The sequence below is a fragment of the Diabrotica undecimpunctata genome, chromosome 6 (assembly GCF_040954645.1).
Source record: "Diabrotica undecimpunctata isolate CICGRU chromosome 6, icDiaUnde3, whole genome shotgun sequence".
Lineage (NCBI taxonomy): Eukaryota > Metazoa > Arthropoda > Insecta > Coleoptera > Chrysomelidae > Diabrotica > Diabrotica undecimpunctata.
Genome location: NC_092808.1, coordinates 112,293,874 through 112,317,048, shown reverse-complemented (window position 1 = coordinate 112,317,048; position 23,175 = coordinate 112,293,874). Strand labels below are relative to the sequence as shown.

Below are 23,175 nucleotides of genomic sequence, written 5' to 3'. Positions count from 1 at the left end.
TTAGAAAGTCGTTCTTAGCTTCCATTGAAATCTTGTCCGCTCTCATCCTAGGAAACACTTCTTCTTTTAGTCGATGATCAATTTTAATATTGGGAAACATTTTTGATTGGCCAGCAAATTGTGCCCTCTCTTGATTGCTTCTATTTCCACAATTTTTTCTATGTCGGTATAATAGTTTGGAAGAGAAAAATCCTAAACAATTGTCACAAGGAATGAGAACCCGATCTGGTACATAAGTCTGTCTAACAGCCTTGAAACAGTTTCCCCCATCCGCTAAAAAATTTCCTTTTCTTCTGAGTTTATCAAACAGACTTCTTCTTTCTCGTGATCTGATTGGTTTGGAGATAATTTCAGCCACATCGAGTTCCATAGAATGGTTCCTTATAATATGGCGACCAAAATTAAGAACTTCCGTTTCACAGTAGTAACAATAATCTGGTTTTCTTTTATAAGGAGGTTTGAGATTACCAGTGTTTCTACACTTTTGTTTATTGGAAAAGTGTAGATCTTCTTGTACCTCAGTTAACGTTGCATCGAGTGCTGAAATATCTTTCACTTCATGGGTTAACTGGTTGTTCGTACACGGTTCTGTGAGAATCCTGAGATTTTTTTGACTTAAGTTTGTAGCACTGCTGTTATCTGAACCATTCTCCTATAATAAAAAAATATAGAATTAAATTATATACAAGCTTTATTCAAGCAATCCGTCAAATAATTTTGTTCAGTATGAGTTATCTACTGAATAAATATCTTTGTACTTTACAAAGTAAATGGGGCATAAATATATTCTATATCGCTAAGAAAAAGAGCACACACCAAGCCATAGATTGTTATCAAAATAAATTAAAGCTACATAGGTTCGTTCATAGCTACATAGGTACATACAGTTCGTAATAGTATTAATATTATGAAGAATAAATAAATATTAATAATGAGGTGTGCTGTTACAAATTGTAAAGACTGATAAAATATTTGCATATGTTTATATACTGTGCAAAAACAGTAATTTCTAATGTAATGGGCATTATGATCAGAACACGACGGGGTACTAATAACGGAAGGACAGGTAACAGAATTACACCCTGGCAAAAATACTGTTTGGGAAGATTGAATTACTGCGTAGCGATATTGGTCAAGTCACAGAATATATACGAGGAGTAACAAGTAGAAAAGTTATTAGGCGAGCTGATGAAATAACGCTAAGTACTGCAAGACACTCCAGATATTATCCAGAATATAACACAGCCCAACAGTGTCTGGATACATTAAAACAAAAACTGTACTTTGTTCAGGACGACTAAGGAGGTACAAAGTTAGTAACAACCTAAAATGTGACAATGTACTTTTAGAGAATCCTGAGAAGGTGTTCTATCGAAAACTACATTCCCGGGAAATTTATCCCGGTTATATCTCTAATCAAGAGATAGCTATCAGCTAGGATTTCTCCAAACGGAGATAAGTCCCTGAGAGTATGCTTGAGAATGACAACTAACTACAAGCTACACTGGGACCGAACAGTAATCACAGATGGTACACATAATAGAACAAATCTCGTACTAGTTAATCAATTAACAAGGCAAACAACACTATGGTGATGTGGGGATAACAGCAATAATCTATGTAATAAATTTACTGAAAATATACTAATATAAGTACAGAGATCTGTAAATTCAAATACGAAGACAATGGAGAATGCAAAGTACCCAGACGATACATATTATTATATCTACCGCTGGAATCATTCCGAAGAACTTCTCCGAAAACATATAATGGCTGGGTATAAATAAACACCTTTATTACTCACGACGGCCAGATGTGTACGAAAATTTTTGGGAGATACTCCAGCATACCCCAAGTCACCTAAGTAGGGCTCGATAACACGGAAAGAGTCTCATCAGAGATCAATGCTATTGATACCGTAGGTATCTGGGGTGAGTCAATTTTTCCCTTAGATGGAGTGAGAGCTGCATGGCTAAATCTGGATAATGGTAATACAGTAAAACCTGTCAATAACGGTCACTAAAAATGACAGAACTATTGGCCGATATAAAAAGGTGGCTGCTAATACCATGTTTTATAGTCCACAAATTTTGGTTTGTGGAACTTTGAAATTGGCCGGCTAGTACAGGTGGCCGTTAACACAGGTTTCACTGTACTAATAGTGATAATGAATTGATTTGCCAACAAAAGATTGTGTTCCGTTACCATTACATTATAAAATAATTAGTGCTGCAAACCAGAGTTTAAGCCCATCAAGTCACCAATATGATTTTGGTACGTTATGTTTTGTAAAATAATCCATATTAATTATGTGCATCAAAACGTAAGTACTGGTTAAAATTTACAATGCACAATAATGCAATAACAAGGAGGAAAAAAATAAAATTAAAAATGTATTAGGAAACAGCCAAAAAATTTAATACTTACCATATCACTTGAAGGGTCATATAGTGAACCGTCATTATCAGTAGCATCAAAAGGATCCTCTGGTGTCAAAGATAAAAAGTCATCATTTTCTGCCTGAAAATTACAGCATCAATACAGTGTAATTCATTATCGGTTTGATAGATAAAACGAGGAATTTGATATTACAATATTCTGACGTCTGATTATTTTTATTTACCTCTTTCTGATTTTCACCGTGTCTGTTTTCTTTATCCCTTTCGTTTTCTTGTATTCCCTTGTAGTCTGAACAATCAGCAGTTAATGGCCTACACGGTGCTTCAATTATGACAATTTCTTGTATAACTATTTTTTTATCAGAGGTTTCGTTTTTTTCTCGAAGTTTATTCATTATCTATAAAAATAAGAATATTTTGTTACAAGTGTTTGAATAATTATATCAAAAAAATTTCTTTTATAAGTATCACTCTCTATAACTGTTTAGGACGTAGACTTTTTTAAAGTCTGAAATCTTACCTCTCCTTCATTGTTTGAAGAGTTCTTCATTAACGATTCGCTCCAAGTTGATTTGCTACAGAAAGAAGCTTGAGGCGATGGTGATAGCTCGTGATTTAAGGAACAGTTTTGTTTTTCTGTAATATTACAAGAAGTAGGTTCCTCCATATCTGAAACTTATCACAAAATATTTTACATGTGCTAGAAAAAGCCTTTTTATTGTTTCAAAAAAATATAGATTATCTGTGTAATGGTGAGTGACACATCAGCTTTAGTTTATCAGATATCAATATGTAGTTTGTTTTTCAAGGCAGATACTCAAATTTTCTTTACTGTGTTTTAAATTTGGGGGACGATCAAATCATACTCATATGCTTTAGATTATCCAGAGCGAGTAGCTTATTTAACTAAGTACAGGAATGGACACAGTAAATATAAGCAGTTACTCTGTCTGTTTCCAATAAAGATAAACAAATTTTTGTTGTAAATGACTACTGCCTACAATTTACTGATTTGAGATAGTTTCCTGACAAATGCGGAGATTTTATTGTAGTATGGTAATACATTATTCCTTTGAAATTATACAGGGTGTGACCAAAAATACAGATCATAAATTAAATCACATATTCTGAGACCAAAAATAGTTCGACTGAACCTAACTTATCTTAGTACAAATGTGCACACAAAAAAAGTTATAGCCCTTTTAATTTACAAAATGAAAATCGATTTTTTCCAATATATCGAAAACTATTAGAGATTTTTTATTGAAAATGGACATGTGGCATTCTTATGGCAGGAACATCTTTAAAAAAAATAACACATGAAATTTGTGCACTCCATAAACATTTTATGGGGGTGTTGTTCCCTTAAACCCCCCAAATATTTGTCTACGTTCCAATTCAATTATTATTGTGGTACCATTAGTTAAACAAAATGTTTTTAAAACTTTTTTGCCTCTTAGTACTTTTTCGATAAGCCAGTTTTAATCGAGATATTTTGCCAAAGAGGCAGGCGGGTGGCAAATTGAAAATTGAATTTAAGCGGAAAGCAATGCTTATTTCTTAAATAATCATTTTTTATGTTTTCTAACCTTTTGGACACCCTGAATAAATAATTATGTTAATGTTTATATGACTGAATAGAGAACTGAATAGCCTTTCAAATGAGCTAGCACACGACCCTATTTTCATTTAAAAAATCATCGATTATGTCATCAGGCCTAGATGGATGAGGTCACTAGTATGATACACATGCCAAAAATCATAATTTAAAAATAAAAATCGACCTGATTCGGGATTTTTCCTAAAAGTCGCCGGTTTACGAAATAATGAATTTATTCAATTTGGCTTTGACACACTATACAGTCTTACTTAAGTAACCATTTACAAATACGTGTTGGATTTTAAAGATGCTCAAAATATTTCGATAAAAACTGGCTTATCGAAAAAGTACTAGGAGGCAAAAAAGTTTTAAAAACATTTTGTTTAACTAATGCTACCACAATAATAATTCCATTGGAACGTACATAAATATTAAAGAGGTTTAAGGGAATAAAACCCCCATAAAATTTGTGTGGGGTGCACAAACACTGTTATTTTGTTTTAAGATGTTCCTTCCATAAGAGTGCCACATATCCATTTTCAATAAAAAATCTCCAATAGGTTTCGATATATTGGAAAGAATCGATTCTCATTTTGTACCTTCAAAGGGCTATAAATTTTTTTATTTTTTTTATGTGCAGATTTGTACCAAGGTAAGTTAGGTTCAATCGAACTATTTTTGGTCCCAGAATATGTGATTTAATTTATGACCTGTATTTTTGTACACACTGTATATTAAGTATTACAATAATTGAAACTTATAAGTGGTCATTTTGGTGCTGTGTTGGTAAGTTTATCTCAATTTATTCAATAAATAAAAACAGTAACTGCTTTCGTTAAGGATTTACTAAACAAAGTTGTTTATTTAACTTCTTTAACTGATGATTAAAAAATATTAACAAAACACATTTTTAATATATTTTCCTCTTTTAGTGCACAGTTTAATAAATAATCTCGAAATCAAAAAGAAAAAATAATTAAAAATATTTTCCTTCTAATAAAAATATTGACAAAGAAATTCACTTACCTATTTGAGGGTTAACATAACACATTTTAAGAATCTGCTTGCTTCTAGACATGGTAATAAATATACGACGCAATAAGCGCTACGAACAAGCTGATATTAAAATTAACATCACATCAACGGATCAACATCAACGAGAAATAAACCGAAGTCGAAAGATTCTGTTCTAAAAATAGATACTAACAGCAACGTTGCCATATATCCTATTTTGACGCAATAAAGTACTAGACGAAACGAAGTATACGATAAATATGTATATTATAACCGCGCCACTTCCGTCAATTCGATGAACTAACATTATTCATTTGGTTACAGGTTTAGAATATTATTGCGTCTCCCGATTTTTAGAAGAAGTTTAATATCTCAGAAATCTAACTAGAGAGCGCTATGACGTTTTGGGCTATGACAAAATATAGAAATCTGCATTTAACTAAGGGGCCATTTTTAAGTAGAAGTAGCGGGAAGTCCATAAATTCAGGATGGTTTTATTGCGCCCAATATTCGGACGTAATAGCTCGAAGGACGCAACATTCAATGCAACAGTATATAATATGGAAGCAATAATGATATAAACATGAATATATATATATATATATATATATATATATATATATATATATATATATATATTATATATATATATATATATATATATAATATATACATCCCGCTATCCTTTTAAACCCTTTTCACGTTGCAGTAATTTAGCATCACCAAGAATTGCTATCATTTTCTATTTATAAATTGTGTATGTTCGTTTAGTGCACCTTTGTAGGCTTGGCACTGTTGTCGGTTTTTCAATATTCCGATTTTTTTTATATATTTAATTTTTTACGTCATACCTACGTTTTAACATCGAGCGGTAAAATCACTGTATTTGGCATCATTTTAGAGCCAATAGATGTTGCCGGTATTAATCCTTAAAATAATATTTTAGATACCTAAATATCGATCGCTTTGGGTTCAAGTTCAAAGAACGACATTGAAACTACCTGCTCACAAGTTGCAGTCTCAACGGGTTTTTTCTTCGTTTAGATGTTATATTTATTCAACCTAGATATTTTTGCCCAGAGAATCGTGTAGGGGAATATTTTACATAAATTTCAATTTACAACCTGTTTAGTCGAAGCTATCGATGAATAGCTTGAGATAAATATTATGGTTTTATGGGATTAAGGCCTTAATTATTGGTTGTGATCCTGTTAATGTTTGAAATTGTGATTTCCATTGCTGAAATCGTTCTCAAAAAACGTTTTTTTGTACAAAATGTGTATACACATGTTTACATAATTTGTACAATAAACAAAGTTATTGTAAAATAATAGTGGAAATCAAAACGTTAAATATTAGTTAATTAAAAATGTAATTTTCATCTCAATAACGACCAATAATTGTGGCTTAATCACATAAAAAAATAATATCGGATACCTCGCTAAATAGTTTAAAAAAATCTTATACAGAAATTTAAATTCTAAATAGTATGAGGGGTAGCTGACGAAAAATTCGTAAAGACGTACACTTGATTTTGCTTTGTTTTTTTAAACAATCTTAAAAGGCAAAAAAAAATTTTTTGCTTATAAAACGTTTTGTATACATTCTAAAGAAAAATAATTCAAATAAAAGTTGTAGACCATAAAAAGTTTTTTATGTAGAGAAATACCAAATTTAAATACATAAATAATTGATATAATTTCAAAAAACCGTAAACTTTAAGATATTATGTTTGTAGTAATTTATAAATGTTAATAACTTTGTTTTTTGCCTAACGACAGGTAATATAGCTACTTGAAATTATGGCAATTGATCAGTTATTAAAGTGTGCTAAATATCAAGCAGATCAAAAAATATTTTACAATTTATTCAATTTGTTTATGACAGAAACCGATTATTTAAACAACCGTACTTGTCCAAACAGTATGACTCTACAAGTATTTTGTAACTTGCAATCGATTCTTTGCGCTTTCAGTTTTAGGGTGTATTAAAAAAACTTAAACATATTATTAAATTTTTTATTAAAAACAGTTTGAATAGGGGACTTTTTAGTTTTTAGACCACTTCACGTTTTTTCAGTTTCTTTGACAAGTGAGGATTGTCTATTCGCTTATTTCTTTATATGGGCTATGAGCAATTATCTAGTCAAGTCAACACTATTATAGAAGTTACCCATACTTTTCCAGTACTCATTCAGACGGTTCATCTTAATTGTCCCCATATGGAACATAAGTCCGAGAAAAGTCTTAAATTCTGTTTGTGTTGTCTCTTTCCAAAACGCAATCCTCGATTTTTCTGAACGACTTTGTGCAAATATTTCGTCAGAGTCAATCAGAGTCACTTCCATCATTCATTTAATCTACATCGTCCTCGACAGATGCTTCTAACAATGATTGTAATTCAGCAGTGGTCAATCTACGTTTATGTTCACATCTAGCTTTTTTAGATGTCGAAGGCATATTATTTACATCCATCTTTTTATAAATACTATAACTCACTTTTACGGAGGTAATTAATAATAAAAACGTTCTACTAGAAACTATCAACTTACGACTTCCAATACTATAGGCCACTTGAGGCACAATACGTTTTTACTCAATAATAGTTCCTGTATAAGAAAAATTATTTTTTAATGTGCTTCAATGAAGCACACTAGACATATTGCAGTATTGCCATCACATTCTTCACAGTATGTTTTAACTTTCTACTAGTCATGCTTCTTCTTAAAAGTTTGTAACATCTTGTACACTTTCTTCTCTTTGTATTATCTACATCGCTTGGCCTGAGATGGTATCTTTGGGTGTAACTAGGGTTACAACATTTCTTTAATTGCAAATGCTTTCGCGAACTCCAGTCTGAACATAAGGATAGGTTGTCGCTTTTTTTACGTTTTCTATTATTTAGCAACTTAGCATTGACTACTACGGTATTAAATGCGGCATTAAATATTAATTCCACTGCCACTTTCCGGTACCACTTCAGAATTTTGCGTATTGGGCTTTGGTAAGAAGCCACTTGATCACTAAAATCAATACTCTTTTTCACCAAGTTATAATCGAGAATAGTTTGTGGTTTTAGTACTTGTGTATAATTTTTCTTTTCATTTGATTAAACCAAGATACAACTATTATGTTTAAATGTTGTAAGGATTAAAGCCGGTCTTTTGTCGACCCATTTTATCACTTGTAAAATCAATAATCGAGATTTTGGTTTTACATGTTTTTATAGTAAAACATCTGCACATGAATAATTCGTTTCTTGAACAATGATTTCAATTCAACGACCAATATTCTAAAATAAGGTGTTATTACGTCGTCTGGAATATTATAAACTGGTTCTCTTTCACAAAGCATTGGAAATATGGTTTACATTCTATATTTAGAAAAATCTGTTACTGCAACTCTTGTTCGACTAAACTAAACTAAATTAATACACAAAACAAATTAATCTATTTTTTTTTATAGAAATGCAGATTCCTGTTGGATTTTTATCAGTGAGGCATGAGTCACTGGTGTCTCGTATATCCGGACCTCTTATCGCATTACAAACATAATTCTCAATTAGCAGTGCGGTACAAGATACATTTAGGTCGTATAATCTTAAAGCCGTAATAAGACCATAAGACCGTATGTTATAAATAAATATATTCCTATAAGAATTATCTTGAAAGATGAAAAAATACAATAAAAAAGTGCAATATTAAGTGTTATTTAAAAAATAATAAGTCATTCACGGGCGTACAGTTAAAAACAAAAGTTTTCAGTGTTCTATTGCTTGATTATTATTATCTGGTATTCTGAAAATGTTGACATTTTTTCCTGGTCTGATCTTCCTCAACTAACGTCATCTTTCTTATTTGGTGGGTTGTATTGTTCAGGTCTCTTTAAGTGTTTTTGTTGCTATCCATAGTGAATGATTTTCTTTAGACAATGTACTAATGTAGTGTTCAAATGTGGAATTGCGTGCATCATGTAGCGCTGATCTTAATTGTCTGATTATCTATCTCTTGCTCTTCATTTTTCGACTATTAGTTGTATAATATAATTCTGAGTGTTATTTGTGTTTTCTTGATTTGGAATTGTTAATCGTGTAGCTCCATATGAAATAGTAGAAGATGAAAACGACAGCATATTCATCGATAAAAAAAGGAAACGCGATAAAGATATCTGAAACAACTGTTTTATGTTTTACCAAAACAGATGAACAGAGCACTATAAAGAGGAAGTAGAATTAGCTATGAAACAGCTTGAATGGGGAAAAGAAGTAAGCTTAGACCAAATACCAGCAGGAATTATTCAACTGAGGAAAAAAATTAAATGGATATTTTACGCTAATATTTCACGTTCTGCGACGCATTCCACGTTTGACACACTGAGGGCTATGATGTATCATTTATGTGAAATAATTACATGGTGTAAACTCCGATTTTAACACATTTATGTAAAAATTTCCAAATCGGTATGATATAAGAACTACGTATAACGGGTTGCCTATCTTGATATGTAATTTATCTATATGTAAATGTAATTTTTAAGCTGCCTAAAATTACGTCCGTTTTCGCTCTTAGTTAGGTTATGTTATTGTATGTAATTTGTGGAAACAATTTACTATTTTTTTATAATTATAATAAAATAAACTAATGGCTTCAATTAAAAAGAAGACAACCAGGAAACAATTGGAAGTGATGTTAGACTTCATAAAAATAAATAGTGCTTACTGGCAAAATAGTCAAGGAAGGCTAAGAAAGTAGCCCAATTGTGAGAGGAATTTGCTATCATGGTAAATACAGTAGATGGTGGCCCTAAAAAAACAGCAGAACAATGAAGACATGTAAGAAAATTAATTTCTGTTACTATCAAATTTAATAAATGCTAAATTTTTAGGTGTTCAATGAGTGGAAGATTTTGCAACTCATTTCAAAGATTCATTTGGGGAGCCCCAGATTATAAATACATTTAATTTTAAAGGTAAAGATTAATGATTGATGTATTATGTTTATTATGGTGTATAATATTTTTCAGAAGGAAAAGGAAATCAACCTGTGAAAATTAAAAAGGCAATAGTTTTATTTAATATTCTATAAATATGTCCTTTATAAAATTATATCTCAATTATGGAATAAACTGAATATAAACATTTTTATTTAACAATTTTATAACTTTTATAACAATTTTTTAGCCGCTTTGTAATATGTTTCAGATTTTTTGTTTTGTCTTGATCTTTGTGTTATTCTTTTTGATTTTGTAACTAATTGTAACATTAATATGTACCTACATATCATTATGAAATATACTAATTATAAACACTTTTATTTAACAATTTGTTTTTATTTTACAACACGATGTTTGCAGCAATAATACTTCTTCATATTCTCTAAGGGTTATGAGCACATTTGGACCATTTTGTAATATATTTTAGTTTGTTTTACCATTATCATTAGTCAACATCAATGCAACACAGGAATATATGTTTCCAGCTTTAACAAGGCTATAATGTAAAACTCTGTGCTTGTGCAAATAATTCTTTAGGACAATCCTCCATTCACCCCTGTGTCTACCAACTCTTCTCTACATTCTAACTCCAATAGATTTTAAATCATCCTCTAAATTGTCTTGATACCTAAGTCTTGGTCTTCTTCAGCTTTATTGTCCCATCAGCCCTCTTCTGTTAAAAACCTTTCCAACTGTTGCACCTACCTCTTGCCTGATGAAATGCTCTATCCATGTAAGGTATGCTACCTTAATGAATTTTATGTCAGGTTCCACAAAGGTTCTATACAACCCAAACTTGTAATGCCTGTGCTACAAACCTTGTTCTTTGTAGTAGTATATTTTAGGTGTATTTGTAGGTTTACTTTGTGGTATATTTTAGGTTTGTGTTAATTTTTAAAATTGTATTCTTTACTAGTATGTTTTAATTTTCCAAGGGTTTTAACAAATTTTGGACTACTTTGTAATATATTTTAAATTTGTTTGTTTTAAACTTTTTGCAATTAATTGTAACATACAGGTTTTATGTTTTTAAACATTTTTATTTAACAATTTTATAACACAAAGTTTGTATAAATATAAATCATATAATTATAAAATAAACTGAGGATAAACATTTTTATTTAAATATTTTATAACATAGCATTTGCAGCGATAACACTTCTTTATATTCTCTAAGGGTTTTCAAAACCTTTGAGCCAGGTTGTAATATATTTTTATTTTGTTAGTGTTGTGTCATTTTTGTAATTAAATGTAACATACATGATTTATGTTTTTGTTTTTAACAATATATAAACATTTTTAATTTAATATGTTATAATACAGTTTGCAGCAATATAATATATTTGTATTATCTAAACATTTAAAAAAAAATTGAGCCACTTAGTAATATGTTTTAGATTGTTTGTTTTGAGCTTTTTGTAATTAGTTGAAATATTAACATTTATATCACTAAACTATACTAGATTATAAAACTCTATCATATATATTATAAAATGATGAAATATCACTAAATTGTAAAATTATATTACTAAACTATATTTGATTATAAAACTATTACTATTTATCATTGTGAAATAAATAAATTATGAAAATATTAATAAGTTTTTGTTTCATTACACAAAGTTTGCAGCAATAACACTTCTTATTCTCTGTGCTTCCAACACCCAACCATTGTTTTGATTTGCCTCCTTTGGAATCATTTCCATGAGAACTACAGTCTGTACTTCATCTTTTTCACCATTTTGGCACCAAGTGTTCCACTATCCCTGCAGCTATTTCTGTTAATACTTTACTAAATGTACTTTGTTCCATTGAAAATAACAGGTTGTTACCAGTACATTTTTGGTAACTTCCATTTCCTACAAAATTAAGTAGGGAGAGAACCTTTAATTCTATTGCAATTTAGTTAGAGCTGGTTATCTATTTCATATGGGTTACTGGTGTCCCGTAACTGACGTTGCTCTACATTTACATAATTTCTTTCTGCCACATCATTCAATTCATTGAGTAATAAATTTACAAAATCCATTTTTTCAAAAACAAACAAGAAGCCAAAAGTTAGGTTAATTTGAATTATCTGACAGATCTTCAGGATATGACAGAACCGAAAATAACGTTTTATGTAATTTTCTGCTGTGGCTTGGTCATTTTACGCATAGCAACGCAGGGCATGATACATCATACCGTTTTTACATATTATGTTTTCAGAACTGTAATCTGATGTACGTTTTCTGAATTTTACACTAGTATGTAATTATTTACGTAAATGATACATCATAGCCCCCACTGTCTTGTTTAGTTTTCTGTCATTCTATTTGTTAAATCCTATCTCATTCTCATCACAGCGTCAAGGAGCAGTAAATGTGTGCACTAAACGGGAGGCATATGTCTAACAGTGAACGTTGGAGATTTTTCGAGTTTATCATATCTTCTTTAAGTGTCTCTCCTATCGGAGATTGGATATCATTAGGGCGATTCTAATTTTATTTACTGCTGTTTTGAATAATTCGTTAGTGGTACAGCCAAACCACTCTCTTAAATTTCTCATCCAGGACATTCTTATACGGCCTGGATTTCTGCGTCCTTGGATTTTTCCTTGCATTATATTTTGTAGGAATGTGTACTTTTGTCCTCTCATCAGGTGGCCAAACTATTCAAGTTTTCTCTTTTTTATATTCAGTATAACTATTGGATCGTTATTTATTCTGCGTATTACCTCTTCATTTGTAATTTTATCCACCCAACTTATTTTTAGTATACGGCGGTAGCACCACATCTCAAAGCTTTCAAGATTTTTAACATTCTTCTGTTTAAGAGCCCATGCCTCAACAACCGTAAAGCAAAGTACTGAATACATACTAAGTAGTTAACTAAAAGTGGACGTATGCAAAGATATGCATGACGAAATCGTATGGTATTCGCTAATAATCCTGTCACGTAATATGTCACACACTTCTGTGCGTTAATTCGTTTTATTGCTGCCAGTTTAAGGTGTTATTACATGCCGCCATGTTTAATTTTTCTCCACCATCGTATTATCTCCGTTAAATCCTATCATTTTAGGCTCCATATGTCATGATTAGACCTATAGGACCGGAGATACGCAACTAAGGCTCTTTTGACATAAATAGTCTATAGGAGCAAAGATATATACCTAAGGTCCTTTTGGTGTTAATGTATTTGATTTCTACGTCGTAGTATTCTATTGGTTAAATAGTACCATTTGAGGTACTGTACGTCACGATTGGACTAATAGGATCAAAGATACATAACTAAGGCCCTTTTGCCAGGCTACTCTATTTAATTTTTATATCTCATTGTATTCTATTAGTTAAATTCTATCATTTGAGGTACGAAACGTCACGATTGGACTAATAGGACCGCAGATACATAACTAAGGCCCTTTTGACAAGCTGATGTATTTTATTTTTCTATGTTATTGTAATCGATTGGTTAAATCCTATCATTTGAGGTACTGTACGTCACGATTGGGCCACTAAAAACGAAGATACGTAACTAAGGCCCTTTTGACGTGATGCTGTATTTGATTTCTATGTCGTTGTATTCTATTGGTTAAGTGCTATCATTTGAGGTATCGTACGTCACGATTGGACTAATAGGACCAAAGATACATAACTAAGGCCATTTTGACATGCTACTCCATTTAATTTTTATACCTCATTGTATTTTATTTGTCAAATCCTTTCATTTGAGGTACTGCACATCATGATTGGACTAATAAAACTAAAGATACACAACTAAGGCCCTTTTGACATTGTTCTGCATCTGATTTTTCTATCCCATTGTATTATTTATGTTAAATCCTATCATTAGAGGTACTATACGTCACGATTGGACTAATAGGACCGAAGATACGTGACTACGGCCCTTTGGACATGTTGCTGTATTTCATTTTTTTATTTCATTGTTTTCAATTGGTTAAATCCTGTCATTTGAAATACTGTACGTCACGATTGGACTTATAGAAACGAAGATATATAATTAAGGCCTTTTTGACATGCTGCTATATTTGATTTTTCTGTCTTATTGTATTTTATTGGTTCAATTCTATCATTTGAGGGGCTGTACGTCGCGACTGGACGAATTGGAGTGAAGATACAATAGGTAGTTGCAATATATCATAACCCGTTCCTTTTAACCAAACATGATTCCAAAATGATTTGTGGATGAAAAAAATATATATATATTCTTAAATTTACTATTTCGTTGTGGGCAATATTATATTCAACAGCGATGCCAAATTTCTGATGCTAAAATGATTGATAATGAAAGTGGGATATACATTTTCATGTATATAATGGCAGCGAGTAAACGGTAAAACCCTGAACTAAATATATATAATATTTTCACTGTACCATCATTTTAGACTCAAACATTTTCTGGAATAAACTTGTATAACTCAGTAAGGGATAAAAAGAGAAAGCGGATATTTTAAAATATCAACACGGTATCAACACTCTAATCAATGATATGGTTAAAATTCTTGTACCAAGTACAGGAAAAAAGTTATTAAGGTCTTGTAAAGTAGCGTCGATATACAGATGCTACTTTGCAAGACGATGCTAAATTGATGGTAAAAGCATAATGTATCGATGCGAAAATGATAGTATGATATATATATATATATATATATATATATATATATATATATATATATATATATATATATATATATATATATATATATATATATATATATATATATATATATATATATATATATATATATATATATATATATATATATATATATATATATATATATATATATATATATATATATATATATATATATATATATATATATATATATATATATATATATATATATATATATATATATATATATATATATATATATATATATATATATATATATATATATATATATATATATATATATATATATATATATATATATATATATATATATATATATATATATATATATATATATATATATATATATATATATATATATATATATATATATATATATATATATATATATATATATATATATATATATATATATATATATATATATATATATATATATATATATATATATATATATATATATATATATATATATATATATATATATATATATATATATATATATATATATATATATATATATATATATATATATATATATATATATATATATATATATATATATATATATATATATATATATATATATATATATATATATATATATATATATATATATATATATATATATATATATATATATATATATATATATATATATATATATATATATATATATATATATATATATATATATATATATATATATATATATATATATATATATATATATATATATATATATATATATATATATATATATATATATATATATATATATATATATATATATATATATATATATATATATATATATATATATATATATATATATATATATATATATATATATATATATATATATATATATATATATATATATATATATATATATATATATATATATATATATATATATGTTAGTTTTGATATTTCCGCGGGAGCTGTATGTTATATCAATGATATTCCGGGTTTGACTCCGCGTTAAATGTTGTTGGTTTTGATAAAAACCATTTTGACGACGTTTCGGCAAGATCTCACTTGCCATTTTCAAGTCTCTCTGGATGGTCTGCTTCTTGTCGATGTTCGAGTGGAAGTGACGCTACGGGTGTTAGGCAGCTGGCTTTTGTAGTTACTGCGTGTTGCGCGCGCTCTTGTAATTGGTCCGGTGCGCAGGTCAGTGGGCGGGGTCTTGGTCGATTCCGTTCTTGCGTTATTCTTCGGGATAATTGTTTTCCATGTTTTTGGCAATCTTTGGGCACATCGAGACGATGCCCTTACTGGTACGTAGACAATTAAAGACGCTCTTACATTTAATTTCCATTCTCTTAGCTTTCTGTGCGGTGAGTTGAGTATGTTAAATATAATTTATTTACATATTTCTGTTGTTAGAGAATAACTATATGTGTCTCTAGTAAAATATATATCTATTTAGTTTATAGCTTATTTATATTTATATTTTTATATTATATTTTAGATATTTCTACTTTAAAAGAAATAAACCAACCGAACTAACAATATATTTTTAATCACCTAATGCCCCCAGATTGAATACTCAAATAGTGAAGTCACAGACATACTCAAAACACCAGTTTTTTCGTTTTAAATTAAAAATCCTAAATGTTTTAGCAAATTAAAAATGTTGTCACCCTTCACTTGTTTATTCACTACTATTTTTATATATTGTATCGTATCAAAAATCGATTGATAAGCAAATTTACGAAAAATACTTGAGATATTTTGACTCTATCTACAATAAACTTGTTTTCAAATGTATGAATCATGATCTAAATCCGTTAATTGTATATTGTTTAATATCAAAATACTTTTTTGCATATCAATTTTTTGGATTGCCGCTTTACCTTTCGATATTCTACTCCGTATATATCGATACTATATTGGTTCATAGGATATAATGTTTTCTATCACATTCGCTGCCAACTGTAGCAAAAGGCGTTTTGCGTGCGTGAATCAGGTGCCATTGTCGCCAAAAGGCTTTTTGCCTTACTTCAGTGGGGTGCCACTGCCGCCTGCTGGCGTTCACAATTTGTGGAAATAAATGGGTTCTTTTGCCAATCAGCTCTACGCATAATTACTTCTTGTTTTGCAGGCACCTAGATAAAGGTTCAATTCATACATTTTTGACTCTGGTTAAGTTCTTCATTACCTATTCCAATATTTTTCCTAAAAATACACTCAGGAAGAACGTAACAGTGTTTTATTATGTTAAATATTACGAATTCATAGTTTTTTAGTTTATTGATAAGTAGACAGTATTGATATGTATTTCCTAATATAATATGTAAATATTATATTTGTTAGTAGGGGATTATATGCACGTAAAAAGAAAATAGCAAATTCTGAATTAGGAGATAACCCAACAACCATCAAGAACATGGCATTTACAAAAAATCAAGAGTTACTGGTGCCTTTGCCTAGTGATAAACCCTTAGACTATTTTAGACTGTTACTGATTGATTAATTTTTACAACAAGTTTAACATCAATCCAACGAATATACAATATCTGTCTTTTTGTGGAAAGAATAGGAACATGAATCTAGAATTGCATTTATTAGAAGAAAAACTAAACGTTGGTTATTACAAGAAAAACTAAATGTTGGACATGCTGTTTACATGCACAATTTCTATAATTCTTTCGAATTAGCCAAGAATCTTCTGGATGCTAAGACCCATTGTACTGACAGTGTAGAAAAATTAATCCAAAAGATGTTACACAAAAAATACTACTCAAAGGCGATGCCATTGCAAAATACATAGATGGTGTATATAATATATACACCATCTACTATAATTGGAAAGTGGAAGGATACAAAGGACGTCCTTTACATATCGACTAATACATATCGGAATAATCCAGAAAACGAATCAGTTTATATGACTTACGTATGTCAGTCATTAGAGATATGCTGACTTCAGAACTAATTGAAGAACCGTTAATTGTAAAGCAACATATTGTGACAAAACGCCAAAAAAAGAGTGAAAAAAAAAAAGAGTTATCCGAAAACGGTGTGCAACATGTGCTGAGAAAGGATCACGTGAAGGAACAGTGTATGACTGTCCTAACGCTTCCGGCTTTTGTTTGGACTATTGCATAATATCTCGTAAGTAACAACTTGAATTTATGTTGATAAATATTTTGTGTTCAGATATAAAGTTTTTTTTTTTTAACTTTAAGTTTTTTACGTTTCTTTGTGAAGGTCATTGTAAGTTCAGTTTCCTAAGATTTTTGACTCCTTTCCGTGTTAGGTGGCGTATAGGAATTATCACCGTAGTTAGGTGCCAGTGACGCCTTTAGGCGTTTATTATTTTTTTTTTTTTCTCCTACCCCAAGCCTACATTTTATTTTTGAACTAACCTTGTAGATAATTGAGATAAAATGTGACACCAATAGTGAGTAACTAATAAACAGGTGGCAGCGAATGTGCTATAGAGCGTTTCAGGTTAAGAACGGAACGTTACGTAAATAGAGCTACGTATGTCTTATGAACGATAGAAGAGCGCCGATGCCACGGCGAGCACAACCACGATTCAAGAGTTGTATTTGTATTTTCTTTTCCACAGAACTGAATTCAAATGAATGTGTTCTAACGTAACTGACCAGAAGTGCCCATCGGACACAAGAGAATATAACATGCCATTAGAATCATGGCCATTAAAAACTAATTATCTTCGTATCTCGTACCTATAATTTTAACAAGGCTTTGTGGTTGTTTAGTAGTTATTCTGACTTCACCGGTTAATGATCATTGAAAATGGAAATTCAAAAATTACGCCAATGGAATATCTTGGACATCCGTGCAAAACAAATTATTTTAAATGTATTCAATTATCATCTAGAGTGGTGAAAGTGTTAGAAGTTTAATCGATAAAGTAAGTGCTATGAAGGGGGTAGGTTCAAGTACTATTTCTAAAATACGCAAAGAAGCTGAACATTGAACAAAGTTTTTGCACTGGTTAAAAAAGATAAAGATTTAGCAAACATGTCACGCACAACAATGTGAAGAATTCTCATGAAATGAACTTTATTTTTTGCAAACGAGGAGTTTAGTCGACCACTACGGAACGGCCCGATATTCTGAAATGGAGGCATCAGTATTTGCGTGAGATAAAAAAAATTTTGTTCCCAAGGATACACCGTCGTTTATTTGTATGAAACTTAAGTGAATGTCGGACATAGTGTTTCTAAAGAATGGAAGGACCTCTCATCATGACTTCAGGTAGAGATGCGTTTGTTAAGTGGTTGTCAACAAATCTAAAACAGCCGACACAACGAGGCCTCTGATTTGTTATAGTGCATGCGGGTAGTGAATTGAGCTTTGTAGAATGTGCTGCTTTTTGGTTTTTACCTAAAAAAAACTCTGTGGACTATCATGATGAGAGAATGGTCCTATATTTGAACAATGGTTTAAGAAAGAGGTGCTTCCTAATCTTTCAGAGAAATCTGTTATGGTGAAAAACAACGCCTCCTACCATTCGAGGAGAGAAGAAGCGATTCCGATACAAGCGTTTAATAAAGATCAAATTAAGACATGGTTGATACAGAAATATATCTTTTTTGAAGAAGATTATTTAAAATCAGAACTTATTGAAGAGATGTGCAAAGAGAAAAAATGTTGCCATTCTGAGACTACCTCCATACAATTGTGAGTTGAATCCAATTGAAAAAGTATGGAGTCAAGTCAGAAGATATATTGCCTCACACAACACAGAAAGAGCAAAAATTTTGGGTTATTGACGGGTTGATGGACGATATTGATCCTGTGGTATTAAATGTGACGGTTGACAGTGATAGCGATGACAGTAGCAGCGATGATATAAATATGTAATGTGAAACAATAGTAAAGTTTAAGCGAGTTTAAAATTTGAGAATTAGTTTTTTCTACTACACGTAAAAAATTTCGAAAGCCAATTTTCCATACAAAGCTGGTCTGCAAAATTATTATACAAAAACAAAGTATCGTATTTCTCTTTGGCCATTGTTTTGAAGATAAGTTTTTGGTATCAAATTTTCAAAAACAAAGAGTTCCCGATTTTCCAGTTTTTACCCTTTTTTGCACTTTTGAAAAACACTGGACTTTTTAACAAACTGCACAAACACATTTTAATAGAAAACTGCACTGAAAACAATTTTACCTGTCTATTTTTGTCGTAGATATAATATTTTTCGAGATATTCAAGATAAACATTACATTCAAAACCAACCAACTCTAAATAGATCCCGTCTTAACTTTTAAGAATTAATTCAGTAAGAGTTCATTCAGATCTCATCTTCATTCGTGTGATGCCAATTTCTAATTAGTTATGTTCAATATAATAATAAGCCACAATAAAATTTCTAAAATAACTATAACTTGGTATGACTTTTACCTTTGAACTAGAGGGAAATTCTGGTGATGTTTTTCTCGGTTTAGGACTTGGTGGAACTGTTTGGGTCGGAGAATCTGGAAGTTCGCTAGGAGACACGATTCCGCTAGTTAAACGACTAAAATCAGACACTACTGAACTTCTATCGTCATGAATGGAGTGTTGTTCTATACTATCTAAAGATGCCAATGAACTCGACCTAAAAGACATAAAAAATATAAAGTTCTTTTATGATATACTTTTAAATTCAAATATAGTTGTGTGGATTAACCGCGATATGTCTCCTTTTCTCTTAACTATTCGATTCCTGTCGATCATAATGAATTTTGAAATCGATGAGCGTGGGAGTCGATCGAACCAGAGTCGCCTGATGACTGTTGGGCAGAACTCACACAGATAGAAAAGTGGTTGATGTTCGTTTGTAAAAGTGTCAAAAACCACGTTGAATCCAATCGGTAAGTCAAACCATAGTTTTCTTATATATTAAGCAATATTTTGATTGTTCATTACAACTATTATTATTTCATTGTTTTCATTACACCTATGACTTATATTAATTTATCTCACCAGGGCTATTGAACGGAGCCATAGTAGGTATTTTAATTGATAATCCAAGGGCCAAGTGGAAGAAGGTGTTATGTAACATTTATTAAAAAAACTTAGTTTTGTTATGCAATAATGTTTTAAATACCTATTTATCATAAATTGTTGTTGCTTTAACTCTATCTAGTATATTAAAGGCAAGACACAAATGCATAAGGTGTTAAGTACAGTAAAAATATTAGTAGATACTGGAATAAGGAGTCATGGGCACATAACGCATTTTTCCATTCATAAGCTACCTAATTGATTACACCTTGCAAATGGTAACACTGCTAACCTTCCATCATCTGATGTCTCGAGGTCATAATAAACGTGAAATGAAACAAAACTATTCTTTTCATTCCTCTAGTGAATTCAGTCGGCTGTCGAAAGTAATTTTTGACATAATTTCTCTCGCTAAAAATATTATCTCGCGATAAAGAAGAAATTATTTTGTTGTTAAACAAATACTATATCTTAAAGTGGAAAAAGGTTGGTTGAAAACGCGCTAACACAATATGCTGATTTAAATTATGCTTTAAATACCAGTATCGGCAATGAAATAGAAGGTACGTGCATAACGAAATTTAATTTTTAGTTGGTACTCAACACATATTACCTGAGAAAGAACATGTTACAGATTTACCAACGACACAGATGTATGCATTAAGTGGCAGTAAATATATTTCCTGTGAAGGAGCACCAAAAGGGGTGGAAATGGTGCCAAAATCCATAAACAAAGAAGATAGAGATTTGAGTTCTTCAAGTATTAATATTGAAAATAAGATGGAAGATAATAATTTTTTAATAATGTGGAAGCATCAATTGTTCAAGTTTTAATATTTTAGTTCTAATACAGGTACTTTTTAGTTGACACACAACAAATGTCGGATGATCATTCGGTTCTACATTCACCTGCGTCATGTCTATTTGAATCAAGTGGCAGTGAATATGTTTCAGACGAAGCGAAATCCAGTGAAGATGGTGACAGTGTAAAATTAGCAAGTATTGGAGTAAGTAGTAAATATGTTTTTTTAATTATATCAACAATATGTCAATCTGTTACTGTTACTGATTTTATAAATAAATAAATGATTTTATTGAAGTTAAATGTGTCGATAGCAATTAAAGTAAATTGTATACTCACGCTTAATCAAGCCATTAAGAGCGATGCTGGAAATATTTATATTCCACTATGCATCAACAATAAACGTGAAATGAAACAGAACTATTCTTTTCATTCCAATATTCCCAGCATCGCTCTTAATGGCTTGATTAAGCGTGAGTATACAATTTACTTTAATTGCTATCGACACATTTAACTTCATCTTTCCTCACTAGATGTCTCTAGTAACATACTCTGGTAATTATTTTTTCTATAATTGCCAGAGTAGTCGGTGCGTTTTGATTTGGTTTGAGTCTTCTTACAAACTCTCTCTGATGACGGGTAGACCCAGAAACACGTGTTAGGGAAAGGTAAGAGACTCAAATTAAATCGAAACACAACAATTTTCGTATAATGATTTTATTTGTAGTTAACTCTTTATTTCGGTAAATAATCTATTCCTTTTGGTACTTGGTTATAATAGAAGAAGGTATTATGTACATTTTTGTTAAAAAAGAAGGTGAAACTGCTAGTATTAAAAAACTTAATAAATAACAAAAGACTTATTACTTATGTCCTAACATAAACACCAATAATGTAATAGTTCCACTGTTTTTAATAAAAAAAATGCTAGCATGATTCACTAAAAGTGGATTATCTTGAAAATTAATTTTTGTAACTTAACACCTCCTTCCATTTGGCCCTTCCATTATTAGTAACTTGTAATAGACCATTGATTAATTCGTAACTGTATATTTTTATTGGATTATTTAATAATACATTGACAATAATGAAATAAAATCAAATAGATGCATGTTCAGATTTAGATAATTTTTTAAATGCAACTGCAGTAAAACATGTTCTCCCGCTCACCCATTTGAACGCCTAACATTATTTCAAATTTTAAACCATGTATATGTTTAGTTTTTAGATTTCCAACGCTGTATAACTAAATAACGTGTAATTAAATATATTACATAATTATCAAAATTAATATACCTTGAGAACATAAGGGGCGTTTCTTCTGCATAGTTCACTACCCTTTCAAATTTTACTGCTTTGGTTTCGACAGATGATTTTGTTGATATCTTCTCCACATTTTTTACATTTTCTAAATTTCTATTTTCACTTTCTTTTGTTTCCTTGATTCTTTCGTTTGCTGGTATGGAAGTCAATGAACCGAAACTACTAACTCTCGAAAAGTAGCCGGGTGTACCCTCTTCTGCATAATTAACCGGTTTCTCTGGCGACATTAGACCTGAACTAAGTTCAGATTTGGGAATTTTTTCTGTCAATTTCGTTCGATGGTCAAGGTCGGAAATATCTTCCGTACTGCATCGTTCTTTTTCTTCTGGACTTTCGCTTATCTAAAAGAAAAAATATCTTAAAATAAATACGATAAGTTCTGAAAGATAAATACACAAAGGACTTAAAAATTGAGGATAAATAAAAGAAAT

At 30.4% G+C, this 23,175-nt stretch overlaps 2 protein-coding genes and 1 long non-coding RNA gene across 5 annotated transcripts in view; 1 reads left to right on the top strand and 2 right to left on the bottom strand.

Annotated features, from left to right (window-relative positions):
• The window catches only part of LOC140443742 (uncharacterized), a 4,806-nt gene extending 1,714 nt beyond the window's left edge, over window positions 1-3,092 (bottom strand). The window contains exons 1-4 of the mRNA XM_072535154.1: window positions 2,920-3,092; window positions 2,624-2,797; window positions 2,428-2,520; window positions 1-652 (exon numbers count right to left, since the gene is read on the bottom strand). The exon at window positions 1-652 is cut by the window's left edge and continues 1,714 nt beyond it. Of these exons, the coding sequence (XP_072391255.1) occupies window positions 1-652; window positions 2,428-2,520; window positions 2,624-2,797; window positions 2,920-3,066 (1,066 nt within the window). The 5' untranslated portion in view covers window positions 3,067-3,092. The remainder of the gene's footprint in view (window positions 653-2,427; window positions 2,521-2,623; window positions 2,798-2,919) is intronic.
• Window positions 1-23,175, bottom strand: part of LOC140443741 (uncharacterized) — a 242,234-nt gene that overhangs the window by 62,146 nt on the left and 156,913 nt on the right. For all 3 annotated transcript variants that reach the window (XM_072535150.1, XM_072535151.1, XM_072535152.1), the window contains 2 exons: window positions 22,718-23,085; window positions 20,035-20,230 (listed from right to left, as the gene is read on the bottom strand). In XM_072535150.1, the coding sequence (XP_072391251.1) occupies window positions 20,035-20,230; window positions 22,718-23,085 (564 nt within the window). The remainder of the gene's footprint in view (window positions 1-20,034; window positions 20,231-22,717; window positions 23,086-23,175) is intronic.
• On the top strand, window positions 8,348-10,094 carry LOC140443744 (uncharacterized). The gene is made up of 3 exons (XR_011951257.1): window positions 8,348-9,843; window positions 9,897-9,980; window positions 10,035-10,094. It is a non-coding gene; the product is annotated as an uncharacterized lncRNA (long non-coding RNA).